We start from the raw sequence: 25,098 nt of genomic DNA, 5'->3' as shown, positions 1-25,098 counted from the left end.
TTCGTTTAAGTATTTCGAACACTAAGCTTTCCTGCTATGGCATCATAGCAGTCTTTATTTCAATTTTGTCAGATCGATAGTTGTTTTTTCTTGTAACAAGTCCCTTTTTAGAATGCTGTCCGCTTGACTGTTTGGGTGTCACTGAGTTTGCCCAACAACAAGGTACGCATGCTGTGCTCAGCATCGGTGGATTGGTTACTGCATTTTCCCCGGTGGGTGAGTGGGTAGGATCCTGAATCGCCGTTTTTACGATCTGGATTGGAACTCCATATTAGTGGATGCTGGAACGTGTCCCGATATTCTGTTGTTAATTTCCGAAACGAATGTTAAAACAAAAAACTGAAACGACCCAAAAGAGAACGTGGCACGCCGGTTTGTTAACTTTGCGGTGATAGAAATCAAGTAAGCATAATTTCGGGATATCAGAGCATGTCTTCGTTTTTTTCAGGATGCCTGCTTTATAATGGTTAATTTCAAATATGCCCACACCTACCTCAGTCTTGCTAGCAACATGCGTGTAAGCCATTGTCCGAATAATGAGAAATACCTCCACTGATTTTGACTGCGACACGTCGAATGCGCTAAGAATGTATAGACCAACCGCGCTGCGAGGATTTGCAAATATACATAGGTATGTGATGGCAGTCGTATCATACTTATTCATCTCCGCCACTCCCATAACTAGCTCATAATATTTATATCATTCTGCCTAACGTGAACAAATGAACTCGGTTCTTTGCTCATAGTAACACCACTCTCATTTGAACGGTGGTCCTCTTGTTCTGGAGTAATTATTCCGGCGAGTTCACATCAAAGGGAAGCACCGAATTCGAGTTTCACCCTTACTAGGGCTCATCAGCAGTGCATTTCCATCGGCCGTGCTGGGATTTGAACCTCGGACATCTGACATGCGAGGCGAGCGTGTAACCACTACTCCACCAACGCACGTTGGAAGCATCTGAATTTTCACGTCTGAACAGGTGAACGTGTCCACACTTGAGCGATGTGATCGGTGTGCCCGACTCATCGAACGACGACCCAGTAACTGTCTTGGTTGTGACGATCGGCTGACCCGCCAGTCAGGACTTCCCAGTCAGGCAGCGTGACACACGCTTGAAACCCACTGTGCAACTCTTTGGTTGCAGTTTTGGGGTTTTGCGGGATAGGTATTTTGTTCATAGTCGGTTCAGTTCATATCTCGGTACTGTCCGTTCAACCTTTCGGTAGTCAAGTTAAGGCGACCATATTAACCTCTTTTGCTTAAGCAACAAGGGTGGTTTCACCCACAATAATGCATCAGTGACCTAGAACCAGAGCGGTAAACTGACTTTGACCAAGGTTTTGGCTACAGATGTGTGCTCTGTAACACAAACGGAACATCGGTAACAACTGTTTGAGGATTCGGATGGAAGGTAGCTTTTCCAGCTGTTGACTAGTGATGGCACCGGAAATGATCTGATATGCCGCAAATCAAACAGAGCAAAAACGAATGGGCGCAAGCGGGTTCGAAGATACTGCAATTGTGAAAAGAATACTAGAGCTGAATAAAAAGAAACGTCTGAAACTTGGAATAATAAGAGACCTCACGGATAAGGTAATAACTTCAAAAGACGTGGGATCTGAAAAGGTATTTGTAAGGGCGTTTTAGCGTTCACATGCCTTGAAACCTCGTTATCTGATGCCCTTTGTTGCACTGGTGAAGATAATGGATTTCTACGTAACGTGAATACTGCTATGCAGGCGAATTGAAGCGAGCATCTAAAACCAATTTGTAACGATGCAACACATCTTGGAACCCTGAATCATTCAAAATCCATTTGATGTTTGAATTTTCATGTTAGCTCCCTAAAACCGTACTTATTTTGACTGATTAAGGAACAGGAGGCTGGGTTTGGGTACTTTAGCATAGTAAGGCTGAGATAAACAACTAACGGAAAGCCGAATGGTGACACATCCAACCAAACAATCTAAGGCAGCAGTTGTGCAGTTATAGGTTTTCCACGAAGCTTGAAACGCACGACGCACATTGGAGACGTGCAGGTGCATCTTGGTCGTTCATGTTGTCCCCTGATGTCAGCCAGCATAATACTCTGTTCTTGGAGAAGTCAGAAGCATGTATCGTTCCGGAGGATAGGTACCAGCTGATCGACCGGGTGCTTGAAACCGTTTACGCAATCAAGTAAATGAGGCTGCTGCCACTGCGCTTTGGAATCATGGATTCTGGGCAAGACACCTGGCTGGTTACACCGAGTTTCCCGTGGCGTGGGTGGAAAAATGTTTGATGAATTCCATGAAAAATGGATTGACTTCTCCTCTCTACAATTAACCAGGCGTGAAATTATGCAATTCGAGCAGACTACCGGATTTGCACATGTTCGGAGTGGTTTGGACAAAAACGCGACAACATTTCGTTAAGTCTTTAAAGTGTAAACTTTCCATTGAAAATATGGTGTGCCCTTTTAAGTAGAAGCGTTTTCTGCTCAACCTATTCCTAAAAGCTCTGGATGCAATGATCTCATAGATGGCGTCCCTTAAAGAAAATAAACCACGATAATTCCAAAAACTTTGCTATATAGATATTAGGCAGCACACTCATTTGAATGATATCACAAAGCATTATATTCATTTGAGATTCAGATTTCGTTCCCGTTTAAATCAAACAGGTAAACCAATGGATGCATTCTCCGAATTTCGTCTAAGTTGTATTGAAGTCAAACATGAGCTTGATTGAATCTATGGAAAACTGCGCCTATCTGATAAGCCCCAAGGAAGAAGAAATATATTGTGAGCTGTCAGTGAGTTTGCATCAACATCACAGATAGTGGTACTTCAAGGAAGAACTCAGCTTATGAATACTTTCAAGTGATGGACGGTTCATCTGCAAGCATGCAGGACAGAAACAGATGTTTCCTTCTGTAAACTTATCTTTGCATAGCCAACCGAATATTCATCAATCTACACAACTGCACTGCAAACATGGCTTGGATAGCATTTCAGTTTACCAAGAACTGAATTTAATTCCTTGGATTATATTGCTCATTTCTTTAACTTCTTATGTCTGCAGGAATATGAAACAGCTGTAATCTTGTTTACGTTAATTATAGGTCATTCAAAGGAACTTTCCCCCTACACAAACACCTATCAGTATGACATCAACATCGTTATTGTTCTAATGTCCAGATATTTTCACATTTCAATGGATTCAACTCTTCCAATTTGGCGCAAGATCCGAGTTCTTTCAAAGTTATCGTCCACCCCAACCATGGCTAATATGCGATTGCGTGAGAAAAAACTTCTGTCGCTCCCACAGTTTAATCACTGGGGTACGCAGATATCGTCGTTGATTGCTCGTTAATGCTGATTAGTAGCCTCCAAACTCTGAAATAATTACAGCATCTTATGACCTCAAGACCCGTGTGCATAAAAGTATGATATCTTTTAACTTTTTCACCGTTAGCGTTGGTCGAGTATCTGCAAGTTTGTTCATAGCAGTATTGAACATCGTTAGCTGACTACCGAATGCCTTTTTCCCCTTAACATTGCCCAGTGGAAAGCAAAAAAAAACAATATTTAAATTTTGCACGGCGTTTATTTTTGCAGTTATTTGGACACTACTCTTAAGCATTCACGCAATGGAAAAGCCAACTGCATTTACCCGAACAACAGTGCACATTACGAAGACATAGCCGGCCAGTTTCAATGCACTCCTTGCATGTTCCCCTGAAGAAACCTGTCAACTGGCATATCAGGTTTCCACAACAAGGTTTCAGTGGTGTCCAGTTGCATTGTCCATCCTTTGGTACACAAAACTCGGAAGATATTACACCTGTGCAGGTACAGAGGTAAAGGATATCTTATCGGGTACCGATTTTATGTTATGCAACATCGATCTCGTCACAATTGCTAGATGGCTGAGGACAACGTAAAAGTCGTGTTGTAAAGACCTAAATTACCACCCAATGGATCTTCAAATGTTCCTAATAAACAGGCCAAGAACTACTCAAATTCTAGCTCAATATAACGAAAACGACGCCTCTATATTGACGAAACGATAAGCCACACAAACGCAAACGACCAACTTGCTGCAGGAGGCCATTTAAGAAGCGCTCCAAAATCGCTCTCATCCTTTTTAGCCACTGTATACACAAAGATGACGACGAAAGCCACGATAAATTGAAGGAAACAGTTCATGATCATTTTTTATATTCCACACTGTTCTCGCTGCCTTTTATAACAAATGATTTCAATAGGGATTGGCTGACACGCCGGCCAATGACAGCCCGTTAAAATAGACGTCAGTGTTGGCTAACCAGCTTACCGAAAGTAGGATACTGATGACCGTACCAGAATGAAAGTCGATAAAGGCATCTTCGTAAACTAATCGGTTGTAAAACTGCGCCCAACAATTGCACTTCATGCGAAATCACTCATACTACGAGAAAAGTATAAACGGAGTTAAAGTGATCCACTGTTTGAATGCGTGAACTGCTTTACACTACATCGGCTGTGCCTGATCGACGTTTTTTGCTTGGCAGAGTTTAAAATGCTGGATGGTATAATATTTTGGATGTTGTAGAGTCAACAGTATTTTGGTGTTGGATTACTTTGACAACAAATCAAACGGAAGCCGGCGGAAGACATTCGTGACGCAGATGATGGGGGTACCAATGCCTCCTCTAGCCTTCTCACTCAAAGGCTGTAGAATCGTATACCAAAAAGGAGCAAAAATCGGTTGATTCTGATGGGATTCCTTCATCTGCAATATCTGATAACGGATTTTTTGGTCCAAATCAATCAGATGCGCATTTTTTACTTCCTCGCCTTTTCACCGCACACAGTTGAGTCCGGTGAAGGGGGAATGAACTGACTCCGCCAGCCAACAAAAAATCACGCGACTAAAAAGCCATCTCAAAGAGGAACCGTTTTTAACGAGAGTACAGATGAGCGTTTGATACGTAAAAATTATTGGGCTAAGCAAAAGGATGGCCACATTTTCCCTAACTTCATTGTGCCATTGTATCATTTTAAACAGTGCGACCCTGTCCAGTGACGTTCGGATAAAATGTCATGGTTGTTGCAATGCCGCTCCTAGATGTTTCACTATCTTATTACCACCATACATTGGAGGTTTTTAAGCCAAATGAATTAGTTCCTTTTCATTACACCTGTTCCCAGTCATCTTAGGACAGCTGAACACGGGACATTCAAAGGTCTGTTTTAATATCGGTTGTTGGAAGAATGGTCTTTCAGACCGTTGCCGAAGAGGCTTGTAAGGCCCGCCCTTGGATTTGGGGTTGCCGTATCAATTTGCATTTACAAACGTTGTCATTTGTGATCTGTTTCATGCTTTTTGTTGCTTCATCATGTTTTAATCCAAACCGGTTTCCTTTTTTCAACTATAGTCAAGTATTTTTCCCGCGCATTCGTACTTTCAACCGAATCCCACTTATTCATCTTATTCTTCGTTTCAGATCATTCTCGAAGGTCTTTAGGTGGCTGGTTCCAAAACTTACTTACCACAGTGTCTCTTTCATTCACTGTATCTTCTTGAATGAGTTTCACCAAGAGTGGCTATTCACGGCTCGTACGGCGAAGTAAACGTCTTCAAAACATTTGCGTACTGGTGGTTCAAGGATCGGGGGCAACCTATTCTTTCATAACGGTCCAATAACTATTCAGTCATGCGATTATTTCCTACTACTGCGCGTGCCGACAAGCAGGAAGAATTGCAGTTCTTTTCAATTTTGGTTCCTTAAACTGGTAACCAACACTTCAAGCCTTTTTCAATGTACTTTGACATACACCGTGGAACTGGATTCCTTCCCAATTTTCTGAAAACGCCATGTACTAATTTTTGTATCACATTTCAAGTTTCATGAATTGCGCTGAATGAACTCTTGAGGGGATATTTCTCAACATGTACGACGTTTATCACCGATAATATTTTTTATCACAGCGATGATTTTATTAAGGTAAGCCCTAAGCTTTTTATTTTCTCGGGTCTCCATAATTTACTTTAGTGGCTAACTAGGAATGTCATCTAACTCCTGTTTCGTAACCCTACTGGATATGTATACGTCTCTGAACCTCGGACCCTTCCATTCTTTGTGCCGGAACAGTCGTACATTACTCTTTGTGTTTTCTTCTATTCATGACTTCCAGTTTAAAATCCTTATTAGTTATGATGGTGTTGTTCTGTTGAAGGTTCTTACATTAGCTGGACTTTACATGGTCTACACAGGAGATTTCCTCAATTTGCTTAATTGAAGTAACCTATTTCACCACGGTAGAAAGATGGCTATTTTCATCTGAAGCAAATTTCTGACATGATAAACATGTCTACAGATGTCGGAGGGAAAATATCCCGAGTGAATTCGACAAACATACAAGGAAACATGTGAAGGCATTGGTTTGTAAATCCGAACGGACACAGCAAAAGAGAACTGGAGCTGTACCAAAATGGTATGTGGAAAGACATTGACACAACTTCGGTTTAAATCTCGTAAGTATTGAATTTGACTGACACTTGTAAATTATTACCCGATCGTTCCTCTAAATTTATGTTTCCTCCGAATGTCTCGGTGGTTTTGTTGCAATTAATCAAATCTTATTGACTAAGATTTTCTAATGGGCGCAGAAGCCATGCCCGTGAGTTAAATTGAGTCATGCTGGAATTCTCAACTGCGTTTGCCAGTTGCTCAACACCTCATCTTCTAGGGACAATTTATATTACGCCATTTAGCAAAACAGCCGGGATGTGCTGGCTTAGTGCTTCCATTTTAGCCTTAATAAAAGTCCGCAATCGCCTTTTTTCTAACTCCCTTAAAGTTGCCTAGAGAAATTTTAAACTGCTTTTTCGTCCTTGGACAAACGTCGTTCTACGGGTGAATGTGAATTTTTGCTTCTTTGGACATACTGACTGTGGAAGAACAAATCTATCTACATAGGCTACTACTAGGTACTCCGTCGCTTGTTTGATTCCTTTCTTCCTTATTCGGAGGCACAATGTTTAGTTGACAGTACACTTCGTCACTTTGAAGTAATACGGGCTTTCTCCAAGGTGCAATTTTATTACTTTTTATCGAGACATTACAAAAAAATCAAAAGTTTGTTGAGAATTCTTTGAACCTATGAAAATTGTGCAATGTAAAAATATGTAACATCTCAATCATCGTGTCAACTGCCTTGTGAAATGACCCTTGTGCAAAACGTTTGGATGGCGGGTACCAAAAATGCGTGTCTCTCTTTGCAGAAATACAATTTTACCGCGAGTGTAAAGCGTTAACTAATTTCTCCTCTTTGAGCGCGTTAAACGGAGAGCCTTTAGTCTGTAGCAACTTTAAAAAAAATGTTAACCAAAATAACGTAATGTAAGTGGAGTCAATCTACGCTAGCAAGCTGGAAATCCTTTAACAACCTATTATTATTAGCAATTATTATTAGCAATCATCAAGAGTGTGAATACATGAAACTCCACGGAGATTTGAACCTGCAACCGTCTGGATAATTGTTTGAACGGCTTAGTAATTTTCGGGTTCTTAGAACAGGTTTCCTCACTTACAGCTTATTTGAAGCCACTTTAACGTCTTCATTCATGAGAAACAGGTGTGAACTATTTTAGGACGAAGTTCGCAACAACGACTTTATGGTCGAACACCATCATCACCAAGTTGACTGCGGAAGTCATAATGGTTTGAAAATCCTCCACCGCGTTGCAAAATAATAACCATAAGAGCAATGAAGCATTGACGGAGAATTCTGCCAGCGGTGGACAGAGCGAATACGGCAGATTAGCCCAGTGCGAATAGTGAAAAGGGCTCAGGAGGTCAAATGAGGACACCTGGTAGCACAAGCGTCGGACAGGGACTAATATTTAATTCAGAACACTTATTTCTCTCCCATCCACTGTTCTTCATACACTAACGCCTCCATAACTCGTCAATTGATCGTTAGACATTTTCTGAAAAGAGTAGTGATTCGATGACAGATGGGGTCGTGTTAAAATCTTCCGAAGCGTCTTGATCACTATATATCCTAGGCTCCAATACATGTTCGGATTACATGTATGTTCAGTGTATGACCAGGCCCCTCCACTGCTGAGTGGTAGTAGGCCTCTACAGCATGTGAGGGATGAATATTCCAAAAGACCATACTGGTACCAGTTGCACGGTATCGATCTAAGAATTTTAATTAGTAGAAACTGACAGATCGTGCTGATCTCTATGTAAACAATAGAGACTGAGGTGCTACCAGCACGATTTTTCTATAACGGCCTACCGATATCTGTGCAAAGAAATAAGGAAGCATTCATGTTTCTACTGCTTCCGTAGTGAAATATAGGTTCTGTTTTCAATCTCTTCAGTGCAAAACAACCGGTGCTCATTTTACTAAATTCATCTCGCGTGGAAATCATAAGATACTTCTAAGGAACTGTATAAACGTAGTGAGGTCGCGCACTGTGGTTGTTTATATTCCGTCGAAAACATCTATAAAATCTCATATTTGTTGCAGGAAGCCTGAATGTTCTCGACACTAAATCATCAGGTTGATGCAGATCCTAGGGCAGACACAGAAAGAGTCGGGGATTTCGCTTTCAACGAGTGGTTCGGATTTACTGTTTCGAGTGATGGACTACTGAGAGGGTTAATGAATAAAAGCATACTTTTCTGTTTCATGGCACATCAGATATTTGTTGGTCAACAGTTCTCGGGGCAATCTGAATAAGAAATAAAAAAGTTTATGCCTTCAAGTAGAACATAAGTTTGACGGAAACTCGGGGACTGTGCCTACCTGATGGGGCCCAAGAATGGCGAAACCGGTAGTCGGCTGTCGAGGAGCTCTCAGCAACCTTGTGAGTATTCTCCTTTATACCTTGTTTTGCGTTAGACTTCAGATCGCATGGCGCAGCGTTTGATAATTTTTTCTTATAATGTCCGGATGCATGTACAAACCCTTTTGATAAATGACACTTAGTCAAACTAGTCTGGTGTCAATCTTTTTGAGGTACATGTTTACTCCGGCTAGCTCTTCCGTTTGGCGCTCAAAACACTCAGTCGTTTAAAAGTCGATGAGGCAGCACTATAATGTACTGCATTAAAACAACCAGACCAACAGTGTCAGTTAGGTCTCAGCATGTAATGGTCTCTAGCCTTCAACCAGTCTCATGTGTCATGAAAGTATAGGGTATCTGAAGCTGATCCAATATGATCCATACTTCATATGATGGGGAATTCAAGTTATCAAGATTACGGGGCTTGAACACATGAGTTCTCTTTTGCCGGATGAGTGCTCACAAGTCCGTCCTAAGCCTCTTTCCTTTCAGTAACTTTGTATTGGTTTGGATATAAGTTCAAGCTTTCTCTTCTGTCCCAAATCTCTGGCTATGCAACGTATCGGGGGCTCCATGTGCTCGAATACAAACGCCAGGCATGCCTAGGAGTTTCTACAAGCTAAGATGTACGATCTTCACCGTTCTGTGTGATCTATCGTTTTAGGGCTATAAATGAAAAAATAGCAGTCAGCTTACTCATTCTCTACAAAAAATCAAAGAATTTGTAACCTTCCAGGTGCCGTATTTACTGAAGCTGTTCTCCATCCCATACGCTGGATTTCATGAGATTCGTATTACGGTTGTCACCGAATGTTATTCAACTTTCTGCAGCTAGTCAATCTTATTCTTGACAATTCTGGCCTTCCATTACCCACTTTGGTAATCATCATACTGTATATATATTTCAAGCCATTTAAGGGTCCTTGGTCTTTCGGTGCAACAGCTTGAGCCTCTGGTTATCGGAGCCTTAGGACTGTGACCAACTGCACAGGTAATTTCTCCGCATCCATTTAAGGAAGTTTCTGAAACAAGAACTCAATACTAAGAATAATCTCCTCTGCTCTTAAAACTCTTTTACTTAAAGCGAAGTTTAATCTCTTTTCCAACAGGCAACGTTTTTTGTTACTTCAGGGTCTATCTGATATATTGACTACGCTACAACAACTAGCAGATGTCTTACACTTTTCTGTTGGATGACTAGAACAGTGAGCCGTGAAAAGCAATCATTGAGCTTGCCTAGTTGCACTGTTTTACTGCGCTGATCTTAATTGTGATGATTTGGTACTGAGTTATTTGAAATCCTCAGGTGATGTTTGCCTATCAATAAATCCACTGACTACTCACCAAACTCCTCTGAAACGATGAGTACTCAGTCGGTCTCAAATATTTTCCAATTCATTAAAAACTCCCATAGACCGCGTGTTCGGAAATCTTCAACCAAAAATTTTCGAATGGGAACACTGGAGATGCATGAAGCACAACATAATTCCAAAACCCCCGTCGGATTTGTCCTACGTTTCTATCCGAATTACCATCTTTTCGCCGTAAGTATTACCAGCTGAAAATGAACAGTGCCAAGAAAACTAATACGTAAGTTCCAAACATTTTGGTCGTGGGTAACACAGTCAGATAAAGTTTTCTGAATCTTCGTAAGGATATGAAGTTAATTTTTCTATAAACTTGTGCGTGGTACTAGTTTCGGGTTATTTCTTGATATATGTCAATTCATTGGAAGGGAATTCATGATTGTTCTCTGTGGTAAACTTCGATGCTAGCGAACATTCGTATTGAGACAATTTACTGAACCCTTCATCTGAAAAAACGACAACAACATGACTTAAATCTACGTGAATACTTCATAAAACTACAAGTTGCTCGAGGTTCCGCATTCGAAACGGCGCCGACCTAAAACACGAAATCGATCATATTGCTTGCGACATTCAAGTAGCTAAACAATGGGTGAAATTATGTGGACCAAGTATGCGTCATTCGGTCACGATGTCTGATAAGAGTGAATGTCCCCGTATGTTATTTCGAAGCTTTTGAAGGATAGTCTTTGTCTCGGACGGAAAATTGAAAATTGCTTTTTCATGTGGTGCGACTCTCGTCTACGTCTTTGGGTCGCAGACTGCAGTCATTTACTTTCCGCTTTCAAATTTAGTTTGTCGATCAGCTACGCAATGAAGAATAAATATTCGAGGAGTTGCATTATTAATGTTGATATTGAAGTTGATATTGACAACAATGACGACGCTGATGGTAAGGGTGATACTGGTGACGCGTTGTGGTGTCTAGTTATCTCACCTTTTCTCGCATTAGTCTCCTGCAAGCCTCTTACGTTTGTTGGACAACGCTATGTACGTAAGACCACGGCAAACCTTTCTCATTTCTAACAACGGAAAGGTTTATTCAGCCTAACCTTTTGGAAACCTACACCATTTTAGAAACCGCAAATAATGGACACATGTCACTTGGGTTTGTCATTCTTCTCTGCCTGGTGAGGCTATGGTAATTGTAGTCCTTATGCGGCAGATCTTAAGTCGAAATAAGCTTATGAAAAGCTCAGGTGATTTTTCACGGTTTAGAAAATGCTTTCATTGGCCAGAATGACTATAAAACAAAAAAATCCGAAATACTCATTAATCATTAGCAATTTAATACTGAAAAACACATATTGCCTAGTGATTACAAGCACAGTTTTTCAACTGAGCTGAAATTATCAAAAGCATGGGATGTTCCCAGTTTAGTTAAAGGCTCGCTTGCAGAATAAGATGAATTTTTCAGAAGACTCAGCCAAACCTCTTATTTTCATTGTTGTTTTATTAAAAACGTTGCAAAGTTAATGTTTCTTGGAGAGAATGCATCAACTAGATCAAACTTTAAGGTACTGAAGCACCTTCTTTGCTATTTGAGGTCGTCTTCGAGTGGCTTACTTTGGTCATACGTGCAAGGTCAAATTGAGTAATGGGTGTTCGTTTCAATATAGATTTTAGTATTTTAGTATCTTAGTATCTCCGGTACTTTTTTGATTTTAGTATCTCTTGTATCTCTGTTATATCTAATGTATTCAGAAAAAAATGCATGCACCAAATAACCAGCTAAGCACGTAAGGGACGTGCGCCTAACTTATGAGAAATCCTCAAAATCCAAAACATGGTTTTTCAGAAAAAATATAAATTTCAGTATTTTTAGGCCTGTGTAGTCCCGCAGCGGCAATGAATGCATAAATATTTATTTCCTTCTTTGGTGGTTAAACTTTCTCGTGAGTACTATCGAAGGGCCGAAAACGACGGTAAACTCATTAGTGCACAAAAAGGACCACAGGATTTCCTTCTCTGTGAATATAAGATGAGCGTTTTGGAACCGACTAGGATTCATGCCCCAAATGTTGGAGAATTTTAGGAGCTGCTTGCTGAGTGGTCTTCAGTTAATCTCTGAGGAATGCAGATTCAAAGAGGTGGGTATTTAATTTTTCAAAAACTAATTAATTTTCTGATCGATTGAGGCTACAGTGAATTATTGGTTAATATTTATAACGACGGTATTATATGTCAGTATCTGCTACCGTACTACATGGAGGTACGGATGGCAAAATCTCTCAACTGGTTGGTAAACGAAATTATTTTGAAGACTGCATGTTCTTTGTTTGTCTCAGGTACTACTTGTTAGCTAGTTGTGTTGGGTCATTCCAATGCTTTAAGAGTGAATATTTTTTGCTGGCCAGCCCCTAGGCACTACTCCCCGGGGCAAATCTTGCAACTGCTTTTGTCGGCAGCTTTCTAAAGCAAAGCAAAATAAAGTTCCACATATATTCCAAGTTCTTACGGAGAAATATCTAATGGAACAGGAAAAGGTCATAGAGAGGCAGCCCACCCGGGACGTGAAAATAGTCATTTTATTGTATTGTGATCCCCCATCAGAGTGAGCGGGTCAGGGATACTTACGTAGCCGTATATACAGAATGCCTTCGATCTTGTGGGCGCCGTAAACCACCGCTCCATCTAGGAGAGGTGGTCTATGAACAGGTTTAAGAGATGTTAAAAGATGGCATAAATGAGGAGGCCAACGGTGCGTACAACGCCCCGAGGTATTTGTGAAGAATGCGAAAAGGGAATACGGATTTTGCGTGGATTTCGTACATCTGAATAAACTGGCCGTTAATTGAAGGTGAGAGATTTATTATTCGCCCCAGGAATCCCTGTATTTTACAGCGTTCTACTTGCGTTCCGGATACTAATGACTAGCTATGAAGCTCGAAGACCGGAAGAAGTTGCCGTCTACGCCTGGGGACACCCATTATCAATCTAGGGGATGGCATTCGTTTTTTCGGAGGCTTGGTTCCAATTTAACGAACGTACTGCAAAACATTGCCGTGAAGGGAGGCAACTTTAGCATATACCGTGANNNNAAAAAATGATCTAACGTATCAGAGGCCATGCTTTGAATGTGAGGAGTTCAGATGCTCCTTACAGCAGCTTGGCATCAAGCGTCTAAGGAGGCACTGTAACATTCGCAAAATAGCTGAAAGACTAAGTATTGACTGGTGTCCAAATGAGAGAACTTACCGATGGTGTTTTTAGAAAATCGTGTGTCGATTCACCCAAACACAGTCAATTCCCAATTCATGTTTGTGTGCGGTCAAGAACCACGCCTTATAATTGATCAGAAAATTGGGTTATGGCCGACAACTCGCCTGTATTTAGAGGAGTTGGGAGAGAACGGGAGAGTCCGATAAAACTTGACCGCTGTTGAGGGAAGGACAACAGTAAAAACGCTGGGCAGGAAGGCACAACCATTCCCGATAGGCGGGACAATCAAGTGAAAAGATAACCAGAATCCTGGAAGGAGTGGACTGGGGTTGCGAAAGCTAGGCAGTCGGTGGCAAGGCCAGTTTTCCTTACCCAACGTTAAGCAGACGTCCGTACCACTCAGGACTGTCGAGGATCAAAAATAGGAAACGCTGCTCAGCTTCAGAAGTGGCATGACACACCCGAATAGGTGACAAAGAGACCAGCTTCTGAAGCCTAACTAACTGAGGCGAATGGAACATTGGTGGAATGTAACTGATTTTCGAGGGGGATGATGCGTAACGGTCCATATAACTGATGAAGCGTGCATATAGTCTATTGTACAGTGTACAGCCTCCTCCCTTTGTATCTGACGGAAGATGAAGTTACGGAACCTCTCTGTAGTTTATATTTGTAATATTCAAAGAAGTTCCATGAAATTTCAACAGTATGCTTGAAGATATTCCAATTTCAAAAGCTCTGTGCAGGCGAGATGTTTGATTCTGTGTCTAATAGCTTGTAAATGCTTGGTTCGTGGTTGCAAATAAATACTATTACGGCAAAGGTCTACCCTCCTTTTACCGGTAATATATGTTCAAGTAACCTGACCAAACAAGAGCACTCGGGGTAGAAGAACAACGAAAACTTTTCAAACTATAACCATGTGCTTCACTTTGACGGTCTAGTTATTCGATGACCGTTTTTGTTGCAAAAGACTCGTCAGAATCGAGTTGGCGTTTCTGCTACGTCAGTCCCTCGTAGGAGATGATTTCGGTTCCTCATGAATTTTGACAATTGTCGCGGAGTGTGTTAACTACGTCCGTTGCACACTGAAAACATAAAATACCCAACCTGTGAAAGGACTGCCTTCGTGGGCTGTACACTTCACGGCATCTGGTACTTCTCAGTCTTATTACAGTGTTGTTATAGTAATGGTCTCGCAACGAGAATATGTCAGGAATCTAACAGCGCTTGGTCTCCATATCGATCAGATCTGTCACGTGTTCGAACGTGACGAGTTTTAGAATGCACTACCCAAACGTAAAAAAGGATGTCATAAATTCCAAAATATTGAAATTACATTTGCTTCAAAATGAAAGGACGAGCTGCTACACCAAATTGTCTCCTCGTACGTAGTATACATCTTCTTACGTAGTTTGATCCAACTTGACCATACATGCGTGACTCTCAGAGCTTTGGCAACCCACATGTAAGTAGCTCTCTTCTGACTAGTCACTAGAATTGAGTAAGACTGCTCATGAAAGAAGTTAACATGACCTCTACTGACAACGATTTTCCCCAAAGGCAAAAGTCACTATCATTTGAACTGGTTACGGTTGTTCCTGGGAAACCTTCGGAACCTTGGTAACACTGTTAAAAGCTCGAGTGGACCAGATTTAAGCTCTGTACACTTCAGGGTTACAAGATCATACGGAGTTGCATGATCTGCAGAACGAATGTCCGTTAATTATGTGCATGCCAACAACGGGTGTCATTGATTGGTCAACGGCTGACATTCGATATTTGACTTCTGGAGCTCTAAATTTTATCAGAAACTTATCAAACATTGCCAGAACACAGTTTGACTGCATGAAAACCACTTGGATATATCAAAAATCGGAATAAAAAAACAAAGCATCTGGCGATGATCAGTAGGCTGAAAAGTGATGTAAAAGTTTTAAGGCCTCATAACTTGGGTCGGCGAGACACACCGTTGTTCACCTCAAGTAGGTATTTGTGGGCGAGATGCGCATCAGAATAAAGTGACCCTTGGCTATTCTTATCTCTTATGGATTTAAACCTCCTCACATTATTCAACTAAGAACGTCCAAAAACACTAAAACTTACAGTGCTGTTCAGTGATGTGAAAAAACGGAAAAGCTTTATGTTGGCGCAGTGAACCTCAAGGTATGTGTCCAAATTTCCGTTCCCCTTAGATCCCATGAGAAGTTGATATCCCCGGCTTTTCCGGAATTTTAACCCCAATATGAAATAAGTGTGATGGAGAAAGTGTGTTACTGCTTCTTCGCGAGGGCATGTAGGCATATTTGAATTGCAATGTGTTTCTATGATACAGGCGACCAACTACGATTAATTAGAATTACCCATTAGATTCCAGGCAGCCGTAGCGTCAAAGTCATGACGAGGCGTTCGACTGAACGGCAGAACCAGCACAATTGTTGAATGGTCATTCTAGACGCCCGGCAAACCAATAAGGTCACCCAGTTGCAAGCATATGTGGCCATTCAGGCTTGATATTTTAGGTTCTTTCAGCGTGCGCTCATGGAGTAATATCGGCGCGCTTACCTCAAATATCAAACGTCCGGAGTTCGAGTCCTTGTCCATACGCCCTGATGATAAACGCTGAAAAGAGGGAAATTTCAATCCAGTGCCTTCCCAATAATTTATGTACTCAACAGAACAATTGTGTCAGGACAGAAAGAATTCTGTTCTGACATCGGTTTTTCTTAGTTTGTAAAATTTGTAAAAGTTTGTCAAATTAGTTTGTAAATTTGTAACCCTTTATTTGAGCTTGTTTACAAAAGCTGCTCTACGAAGCATATGACTTACATAATAAAATTCCTGTGGACAACTCTGCAAATATTTAATCATAGTTCAATTCTTTTGACAAGAACACAACCTCCTGAAACTCACTGCATTCAAGGGACCTGAAGGACTACTATACCACCGCATCATTTCAAGGGTATTGCGGTTGACAGATGCTTTGAGGCATTCCGCGGCTCCCACTCTTTCTACTACTTGGACAAACTCATCAGAGGCTTTCTATTCTGTCTTCAAAGTAGAATTTAGATTTTCCTTTAAGTTATTTTTTAGTTAATTGGTAAACATCCCAAGCGAAGTGTTCGTAGTATCGCCACTAAGTGACCAGCCAGTGACCCTATCCACCCCTTTTAACCGCCAAGTAGACATTTTATTCTCTATATCCCTGTAGTACTAATATAATCCAACAGCCTTCTGCGCCATGTGTTTCATCTAATGCCCACGCTTTTCAACGATCATCTACTTGTATACCACCGAGAGACACTCCTTTTGAAGAAGCTTAGATAGTTCTGTTTGTCCTTCAGTGTACAGGATGGCTGAAATTCAAATGGCTTTAACCGTACAACACAAAACTCGATCTAGATGTCAGCTAATATCAATGCAAAGAAAAGAAAAACACCATTTGTTGCAAGTGAATAGTTTTATTTTCAACGTTTTTAAAATTTGACCTCAGGGGGTTCTACAGTGGAATGTCCAGGAACATTTTCCTGAACAGCACTGGACATTGCGCGTGCACACACGACCGTTCTCGAGGCACTCCTTGCAATGTCCTTTGAATAGACCTGACAGTTCACATACCAGGCTTCCGCAGCAAGCTTTAATTAGTGTTCCGCTGCACTTTCCATCTTTCGGTATACAAGCTTTGGAGGGCTTTTTGCCTATAAACAAGGGAAATAAAGATGGTAACATTCGGAATTTTTTGAGGTGTTATTCACATGCATATGCACAAGAGCTCAGAGAAGATAAGCTGAAATTTAGACCGTGATATCCTACAATGCATGCGATAGTGGTTTATGTTGATTTTCAAAATGTTGAAATAAGTTTGCAGGTATATCTGGCCAGAGAAAAAACATTTTCCATTGTTCCAAAGAAATAAACCCCCGAGGGACTCACTTGGTTCGGGATGCGCTTGAGACTCAGCAGGTGCTTCGGAAGCTTCGGCAGTGCCTTCTTCCTCCTGGGCAAATACCGCCACCAAAATAACCATGCACAATGTAAGAACAGACCGGAATTTGTTCATAGCTACGTGCCACGATTTCGCGCACTCCACGCGGCTTGAAATATTGTCGCATGTCCAAAAGGATTGGTCGGTAAATCAGCCAATCACGGGACACTGGAAGTAACGAAAAACTGGGTACTGGAACGAAATCGGTCATTCTGCTGGAAATGGAAATTTTTAACTAGCAAATATAGCTAAACAGATAAGTTTACTACTTCGGGAAGGCAAGAGTGATGCTCGCCATTTGTGCCCAACCGCAAGGGTCCGGAAAGAGTCGGGCAATTAATGTAAAAAACATATACATTAACAATGAAAGAAGGAACAATGTTATACTTGCTGTTCTAATTATGTGATACTTTTCTGTCCGATGTGAAACTTTAATTTGATGCACGAATAAGGCCGAATTAGGACGCAAGTTAATGGAGCAGGTTTCTTGTCTTACAGATCATATGTTGAAAAATTTTGAGTGACGTGACGTCCAAGCGGCTAATGGACATACGGAGGTCTAGGCAGTAAAAATGTTGAGCGTTCACATACATGAGAAGTTATATCGATATATAGCAACAAGTTGAATTGCCCGCCATATTCAACTCACTGTGAAATTCTGAATCAGTAAGCTCCAACAATGGCCTTTACTGCATACTTTTAACACTAATCAAAATGGTCAAATAGCAGTGCATGATATCAGTGTACTCGACTTTCCCATCATCTCTGTAGCACGCTAAAAACCAGGCACTGAGTCGATTTAGACTGACATTCGACTTTTTCAATTAAAATGATGATTTATCCGTGAATATCACATAAGCCAGGTGCCCGTTTTCATCTTTGTGTCCGCTCGCTTCGAATTTGAGCAATTCTGAGAGCACCGTGTTTAAAGATGAAGTTCTAATTAATCAAAAATATAACTTTCTTGGACCGGACTGTTTCCTAACGGATGGTTAGCATAATCCAATTATTTTCACTCCGTTCTGAACAAAAAAAGAAAAGAAAAAATCACTTGTTTTTGAAATTTATACACTGTAAGCTGTAACACTCTTGCGTGGTTTGGCTGACATGTACCCAGAAGGATGCACTAATACCGGTTCTTTTCCAGGTTGCCCAAACACGAGTAGTCGAACTGTTAGTGTTGGGTTTGGCTGCAAGATCTACCTGCAAAATTGCGCACTTTGACCACTTGATCCGTTTTCAACATACAAATAGCACGGAAAAACTTACATAACTATTAAAGTCTATCTTAGCACTGCTGAGGAAATCAGAAAGTTCTGTTCTAGATATTCGGTATTCTGAATGCCAGAAAAAAGGCTTATCCAAAGGGGGTATTTAAAAGTTTAGCGGCATGCTCTTTTTTGAGGGGTGAGTTTACTCTGGCTGATGGAAAACTGATCATCTACACAAAGCTAAGTTTGAACGTACAATGAACTCCCTTGGCCTATGGCTTTTTCAACTAGTTTGTTTCTTTTTTATAAAAGAAAATGTTGGTATCCCAGGTAGCGTAGATGATGGTCTTTGGCTTGTTCGCTGACCTGGGCAATCTGATTGCAAACGTTTCATCACCAATCGAGGTGACATCATCAGTGCGTTATTGTGGAGCGTAGTAGTGTCTAGCGGTGGGTTGGTGGTTGTGCTTGTGTTGTCTTTGTTTCTTCCTTTTGAACTCTGCTTAAAAGGAGCGCCATTATCAGATTCCTCAGTGTCACACCCTATTTCAAATCTGGAGGCCTTGAATTCATTCTACATTTTACGAATTTTGACCAAAATATTCCGAAACAGCCAGATATTCTGAAATCCCCGATCAGTAATCTAGCTGAAAACAAGTAAGCAAAGTGAGTAGCGATCATAAAAGGAACTCAAATGAATTGTGGAATGAAAAGCCACGTTGGAACATATTTTATCTTTTTAGATCTAAAACAAAAAGATGTCGCAAACTGTGCTTCAAGAATCTTCTGAAATTGTTAGATTGAATTTCGGGTAATCCATTCTCTCAGAGACACACCGAATTGAGGTCACCGGTGTAAATTTGCAACACGTTCCAAAATGGTAATTTGTAAGTCATTCCCTCGTTTGATAGTCACCCCCCCCATAAAAAAACCCACCAGTATGTTAGGTATTCAGATGATAGCTGAAGCTTACAAGAACCAATATTCCAGTATCGACATCCATCACTCGGACTTTGTATCAATTAGCGTTCGATTATCTTCGTAATCACATATCATTGAGTATTTCTGACGATTTTTTCGAATGTAAAATGTACTTACTGATAGAATGCATGGTTAAGAGATTTGTATACAATTAGTTTATGTTGGATACCTTACAGTAGAAACGCTATTTTTGAACCTTAGTTGGTAGCCCCAGACAAGATCTATATTTCATGTGATGTTTTCGATGATAGATTTTAGTTGAGTTAGTCGGAATGTGGTCGCTGCAGCTGTTCCGGCAACATGTCGTTTAAGAAACTGTAGAAAGTTTGATGGCGTTCGTTTCATCGATTTAAACGACTCAGGCAAACTGGTCTGGTTCACAAAATTCTTCTGGGTGAGCAAATGGCAGTGAGGACCATTCTACAGCTAGCCACTGACTAAATTTAAACTCTTAGTTAAGACTGAAAATATTGGTGTTTTACAGGGACAATAATCATCAAATAATTATAAGCAAAAACTTATAACACTTCTTTGGTTCATAGCATGCTTTCTAAGATTTCTTCCAGGTTGACCCCCGACCAGACAGAAGTGGTTGTGACCCGGAAGTTACATTCAAACCCGAGATTTCCCAACAAGTAATTTCGCACGATAACCAATGAGGCAACTTCAACATCCGAGGAGCGCATCAAACGGTCAGATGCCTAGGAAGAAAGCATGGAGATTCTCATCATCCTTGCGACAACCAAAATAAGAGACCTTTAAAAATAATTGGACAGTGTTTTGGAGTGTCAAGGCAACGACGTAGAACGCTTTACTTCGTCGATGATCAATAGAAAAATGCTGGCCCTCCAAAAGCTCTTATTTAAGCCGCATTTCGGACATTCTTTTCGTGTTTTAATTGTCGGAACAGCAACAGCAATTTGGGTACTACAAAATTACAGAAATCTAGATGACGTTTCCGGCGTACTTTACTCTGATCTTTGGAACGATTCCAAACAAACTTGCCACCGTGGTTGGCTGCAATCGAATCAAAGTCACATTAGAATTCTACGAAAATGCCCCAACAGTGATCTTTAACGAGATCTCTGATGTTGTCTACCTCGGTAGATATGCTACGCGATCACATAATATTACAGTGCAGGGTTGAGTGCACTGCACCCTGCACTGACAATGTCACCTCGACTGGTGATGAAACGTTTGCAATTTAGCTGCCAAGCCCGAAGAACGGACCAACAAGCAAGAACATTACTTTATCACAAACAGTTAAGCATGAAATAACCAGCACCAATAACCAACAAAGAAAGTGCTTTCTTTGGTTAAATAAAAGGGTGGTATGTAGCGGTAAAAATGTAATGATTAGATCAATTGTCAATCGCTCGTCAATAGCTTGTTGTTACTCACAAGGTACCTGTCTTCGCATCACCTTAGGCCAAACCGCCAGGGGAGAAATGGATTCGTAAATTAATTTGCGAAGAATTGTTAGTTGGGTTGATTCTGTGCGCTATCAACCTCGTGGATTTCCTAAACTACTAATCTGAACACTAAGCTATGCACGGACGGAACGACATATCACAAGACAGCGCCGTAGAAAAACCCACCGTTCCAGGTTTCCAGATACGAAAATCAAGTTGGGTATTATTGAAGCTGAAGAGTGCAAATGTCTAGGGAATTGGAAAATGAATTGAGCAAGAGTGTCCTTAGAAGCACAGTGCTTTGCTACCAACTCCAGGCACATTCCGAGATAAGGATTGCACTGAATCCTGGAAACAAAACTATGTACAAAACAGAGGAGCTCCATTTAACAGCCCACGACTAGTTTTGTACTTCATTGGAACCATAAAGTAGGCGTTGTCCCAACTCCCCACGATCCCCATTTCCTAACTAGACAGCAATTTGTGCGCAACGAGTGTCTTATAGCCAATGTCCCACTGACGTGCTATAGACGCTGGGCACAAATGAACAACAGATAAAGCCTGAGTTTCCCACTGTTTACACTCGTAGTTAGCGCTGTCATCTGTGCTATCAGGATCTCTGTTGGCCACACTAAACCTTGCACCGCCTTGCAACCAATGACTCAATCTAATTTATCAACGACACTTGCGATCACTAGTAACGGTTTGTTCTGCAGCTGCTAGCAGGGCGATCGAGGGTTCAAATTGCCGTAATGTGTCGAGAGATGCGCACTGTTGATGATTCCTAGGAAGAATGATACACAGTTACAGAGCTTCCCGAGCTTTTATCGTAGACTGACTTTAAGTACTGGATGAGCACGTGATCGAAAACGTTCTCATTCTCTGCATACCATCAATAAAATGGATAGTCACTGAAATAGGCTGACGGTTTTATTCTGCCCTTTATTTATCTCACCTTCTGTCGTTACCGCAGCCATGTGTTTTCCGTATTAGATCAACTCCAGTTTAGTATAGAAGTGCACTGATAAGCCGTTAAAAGTGGTAATAAAATCACATAAATCCGAGCTGCTTAATCGTGAGCAGTGAATAAGTTATTGTGGAACAAGAAAGTATTGCGTTTCCATTTTACTTACCTGTCAAATTATCTGATGGATGAGGTATCTCAACTGATGTGGTTTTTCTGATGACGAGCAAGATGTTGAACTTGACGAATAAATTCATTTGTTATCAGCTAGGTTTCCACGGGAGACTCAGCTGAATCTCTCTCTTATGGTACGTTTGAAGGTAACCTGATTTTGGTACGATTACTACTGAGATTCTCGATACGTACTTCGAGTCGCGCACACGTTTGACGGAAGCAAAACAATGCATTGGGTTCGAAATTCCACGGTATTGTTTACACAAAAGTAAGCAAAATTATAGGACACACCTAAATTACCCACCTTTGTGGCAACATAGATGCGCAATTCTCACTGACCGGCACGTGACAGTGACAAGCCCGGAAGCTAGAGAACAATGTGCGAAATATTGGATAGGCAGCGTGGCTTCCGGTCGTGCGGACATCCCGACAGAACAGGTCGGGGCAGACTGGCAGATTGTGGCGGTGACACACATATGCTGATATGCCAGATTATAGAAGCGACTTTTGCGGTAGGATGAATGGTGGGCAAGGAAGAGCGGAAAATGTGGAGAGCACAATTACTCNCGAAGGTAGTAATGAGTCGGGGGGTGGTTCGTGATTCTGGATTAAGTTCAATAATCACTTGCACCAAGACATACAGAACTTGAAAGCCACTCCACCATTAATTAAAATCTGATGAAGAGACGTCAGCATGAATCAAACAAAAGTGATGTTCTGCTATTTGCCCTCCTATTGGAGCAACTAACTGGAGGTGGTCCTATTTTGGGATTGATTATTCTTGAAGGTGTTTCCTCCAATAGAAGGAAACCCTAATAGAAAGACACTGAGAGCATTAAAGTATTCAACATCTGCTCGAGTAAGTATATCATTTACTCAGATAGCAGCGTGGGATAAACCGTCACATTCGAGTTGATCAAGTGTCTTGCAATAAAAAATGGGCTAGACAACCAAGTGGAATAAAATTCTCAATAAACAGGTCTGGGTGGCTATTGAGAGAGAAACGTAATGACTATTGATTTTGGTGTTTCAACAATACTTTTCTCCCATCCATTGATCAATCTGGGTTCTAGATAATGACCATCTACCCGAAACTATTGTCTAACGCGCCGATTGGTTTCTGAAGGGTATTATGGAATACACAGATGGATAGCATGTGAANGCCTCCTTCCGATTCTATCGGATTAACCAGAATCCCGAGTCCAGACGACTAACGGTAACACCATCCGCTTAGCTAAATTTCACGGGAATCCATGACACTGTGAACACCTAGGTCAAATTCGTCAGTACCCAATAGTGGCGGTTGGTGTATAATTTGGCAGACGGTGTCAACTACCAAACTCAACCTGTTGATAACTGTAGTCCCCACCAAATCCAGTATTATGTCAGCAAACCGGTTACTCATAACTGTTGTTTTATATTAACTGCAAGAATCACATGTCCTGGCAAGCAGGCAGTCGCTACTTTGCTATTATCGAATAACGGGTCAAATTGGTTATTAAGATCTCAACCGAGCAACTGGTTATTCGTACTTCTCTTTATGAGGATCTCTCCATCACATTTATAGATAACGAACTTCTACGAAATTTTCTAACAGCTGGATTGAAAATTCAGAGGGTTAATTTTCTTACTTTTGTACACGCACTGAGTACTTGACCTTCACCTTAACACCGGAGTTTGTTTTCGGAATGTGCGGACCTCTTAGAAAACTATTTGAATACATAGGCCGCATAACTACTATCTGCGACCATGGGATATGAATTAACAAATGTGTGCCTTTGAGAGTGCGAATTACTCACCAATGCAAGTTTAAATGAACTAGAATAGGTGGTCTTTTGAGTAATAGAATGTCCTGTGCGTAGCAGATTAACCCTGGATGTACAGTCTACATCCGTGTTGATTAAGGACAAATGTACCATAGCAGGCATGGCAGCTTTTTCTGATTTGCCTAAAAGTAAATGCCGGTCGGGTGAACCGAATTCAGCAAGTGTTCACTATCTGATGCAAAGAGATTTCCCTAATTATTCTGACTAGTTTTGTCTGTGTTTTAAAGTTGTTCTATTCCCCGTGAGAGCATTCTAGATCTTTTATTTTGTTCATTAGGGTTATCTGCCTCAAACCAACAACTTTAGGTAAACGTAAAACAAACTATTTGGAACGGCTAGCTTTATTGATCCTGTTGGTGACATGAATGGATTCGTGTGTGTTTTACAAATTACACCCTATTCTGGTTCGAAACACGGAAGCTGCGCCGATGAGGATATACTAACTGCTGTAGGTTCTTGTACCTATGACTTCCTCAACCAGTGTAAGGGGACGGCAAACCGACGTAACCAAACTATGCTTTAGTATTCTACACCATCAATCCTACCAAAAGCAGCTTGTGAAAAAAACATGTTTCACTTGACAATGATTTCCGGAATCCTTGCATTTGGAAGCGATTTAATACTTCTGATCTGGTATTGCCGGTTGCATATTTTATCAGGAAAACAGTTTTTCCTAAACAATGACCGCGGTCTACGCGAGACGGTTGGGTTTTCTGCCATGTACAGATATCTCACAAATTTATCTTGCTATCTTTGTTAAGAATGTCTGCTTGTTTTAGGCGAAATTTATTTAAAAGCTTCCTCATGATTATATTTCTGTTTGATGACGCCAGGACCGATTTATTGCAACCTCGACCACCCAACCCAAAAAACAAAATTCAGTGTTTTTTGGGAGAGAAGCCTAAATATCACTAAGTTTACGCCAAATGATGAATTGCGGCTGCAATGCGCCCAGGTCTCCGGTTGTATTGCAAGCGGAAGGTCACCGGACATCCATAATTTTAGAAGTCGAACAGCTGTTATCATTTTGAAATGTTTCCAAATATTTAAACGACTTTCGAGTTTGTTAAACTTGCTCAAACTTGTTGCTGCATTCTAGAAGGTGAGATACTATAATAGCTAATTTATTTAGCTAACTGATTACCAAGACTGAGCTTCAGTATAGGTGAGAGATCTTTCACCATTA

At 41.0% G+C, this 25,098-nt stretch overlaps 1 protein-coding gene across 1 annotated transcript in view; it reads right to left on the bottom strand.

The window, feature by feature from the left end:
* Nucleotides 1–17,419, bottom strand: part of T265_07368 (hypothetical protein) — a gene marked incomplete at both ends in the record, with an annotated part of 65,822 nt that extends 48,403 nt beyond the window's left edge. Inside the window, 5 exons of the mRNA XM_009172867.1 lie at nucleotides 8,663–8,716; nucleotides 12,775–12,845; nucleotides 15,925–15,981; nucleotides 16,978–17,057; nucleotides 17,293–17,419. Coding sequence (XP_009171131.1) covers nucleotides 8,663–8,716; nucleotides 12,775–12,845; nucleotides 15,925–15,981; nucleotides 16,978–17,057; nucleotides 17,293–17,419 — 389 coding nt within the window. The remainder of the gene's footprint in view (nucleotides 1–8,662; nucleotides 8,717–12,774; nucleotides 12,846–15,924; nucleotides 15,982–16,977; nucleotides 17,058–17,292) is intronic.
* Between the last annotated feature and the right edge of the window lie 7,679 nt (nucleotides 17,420–25,098).

Source organism: Opisthorchis viverrini (assembly GCF_000715545.1).
Source record: "Opisthorchis viverrini unplaced genomic scaffold opera_v5_169, whole genome shotgun sequence".
In the NCBI taxonomy this organism is placed as follows: domain Eukaryota; kingdom Metazoa; phylum Platyhelminthes; class Trematoda; order Opisthorchiida; family Opisthorchiidae; genus Opisthorchis; species Opisthorchis viverrini.
The sequence above is the reverse complement of the archived record's forward strand: the minus strand, read 5'-3'. Positions and strand labels throughout refer to the sequence as shown.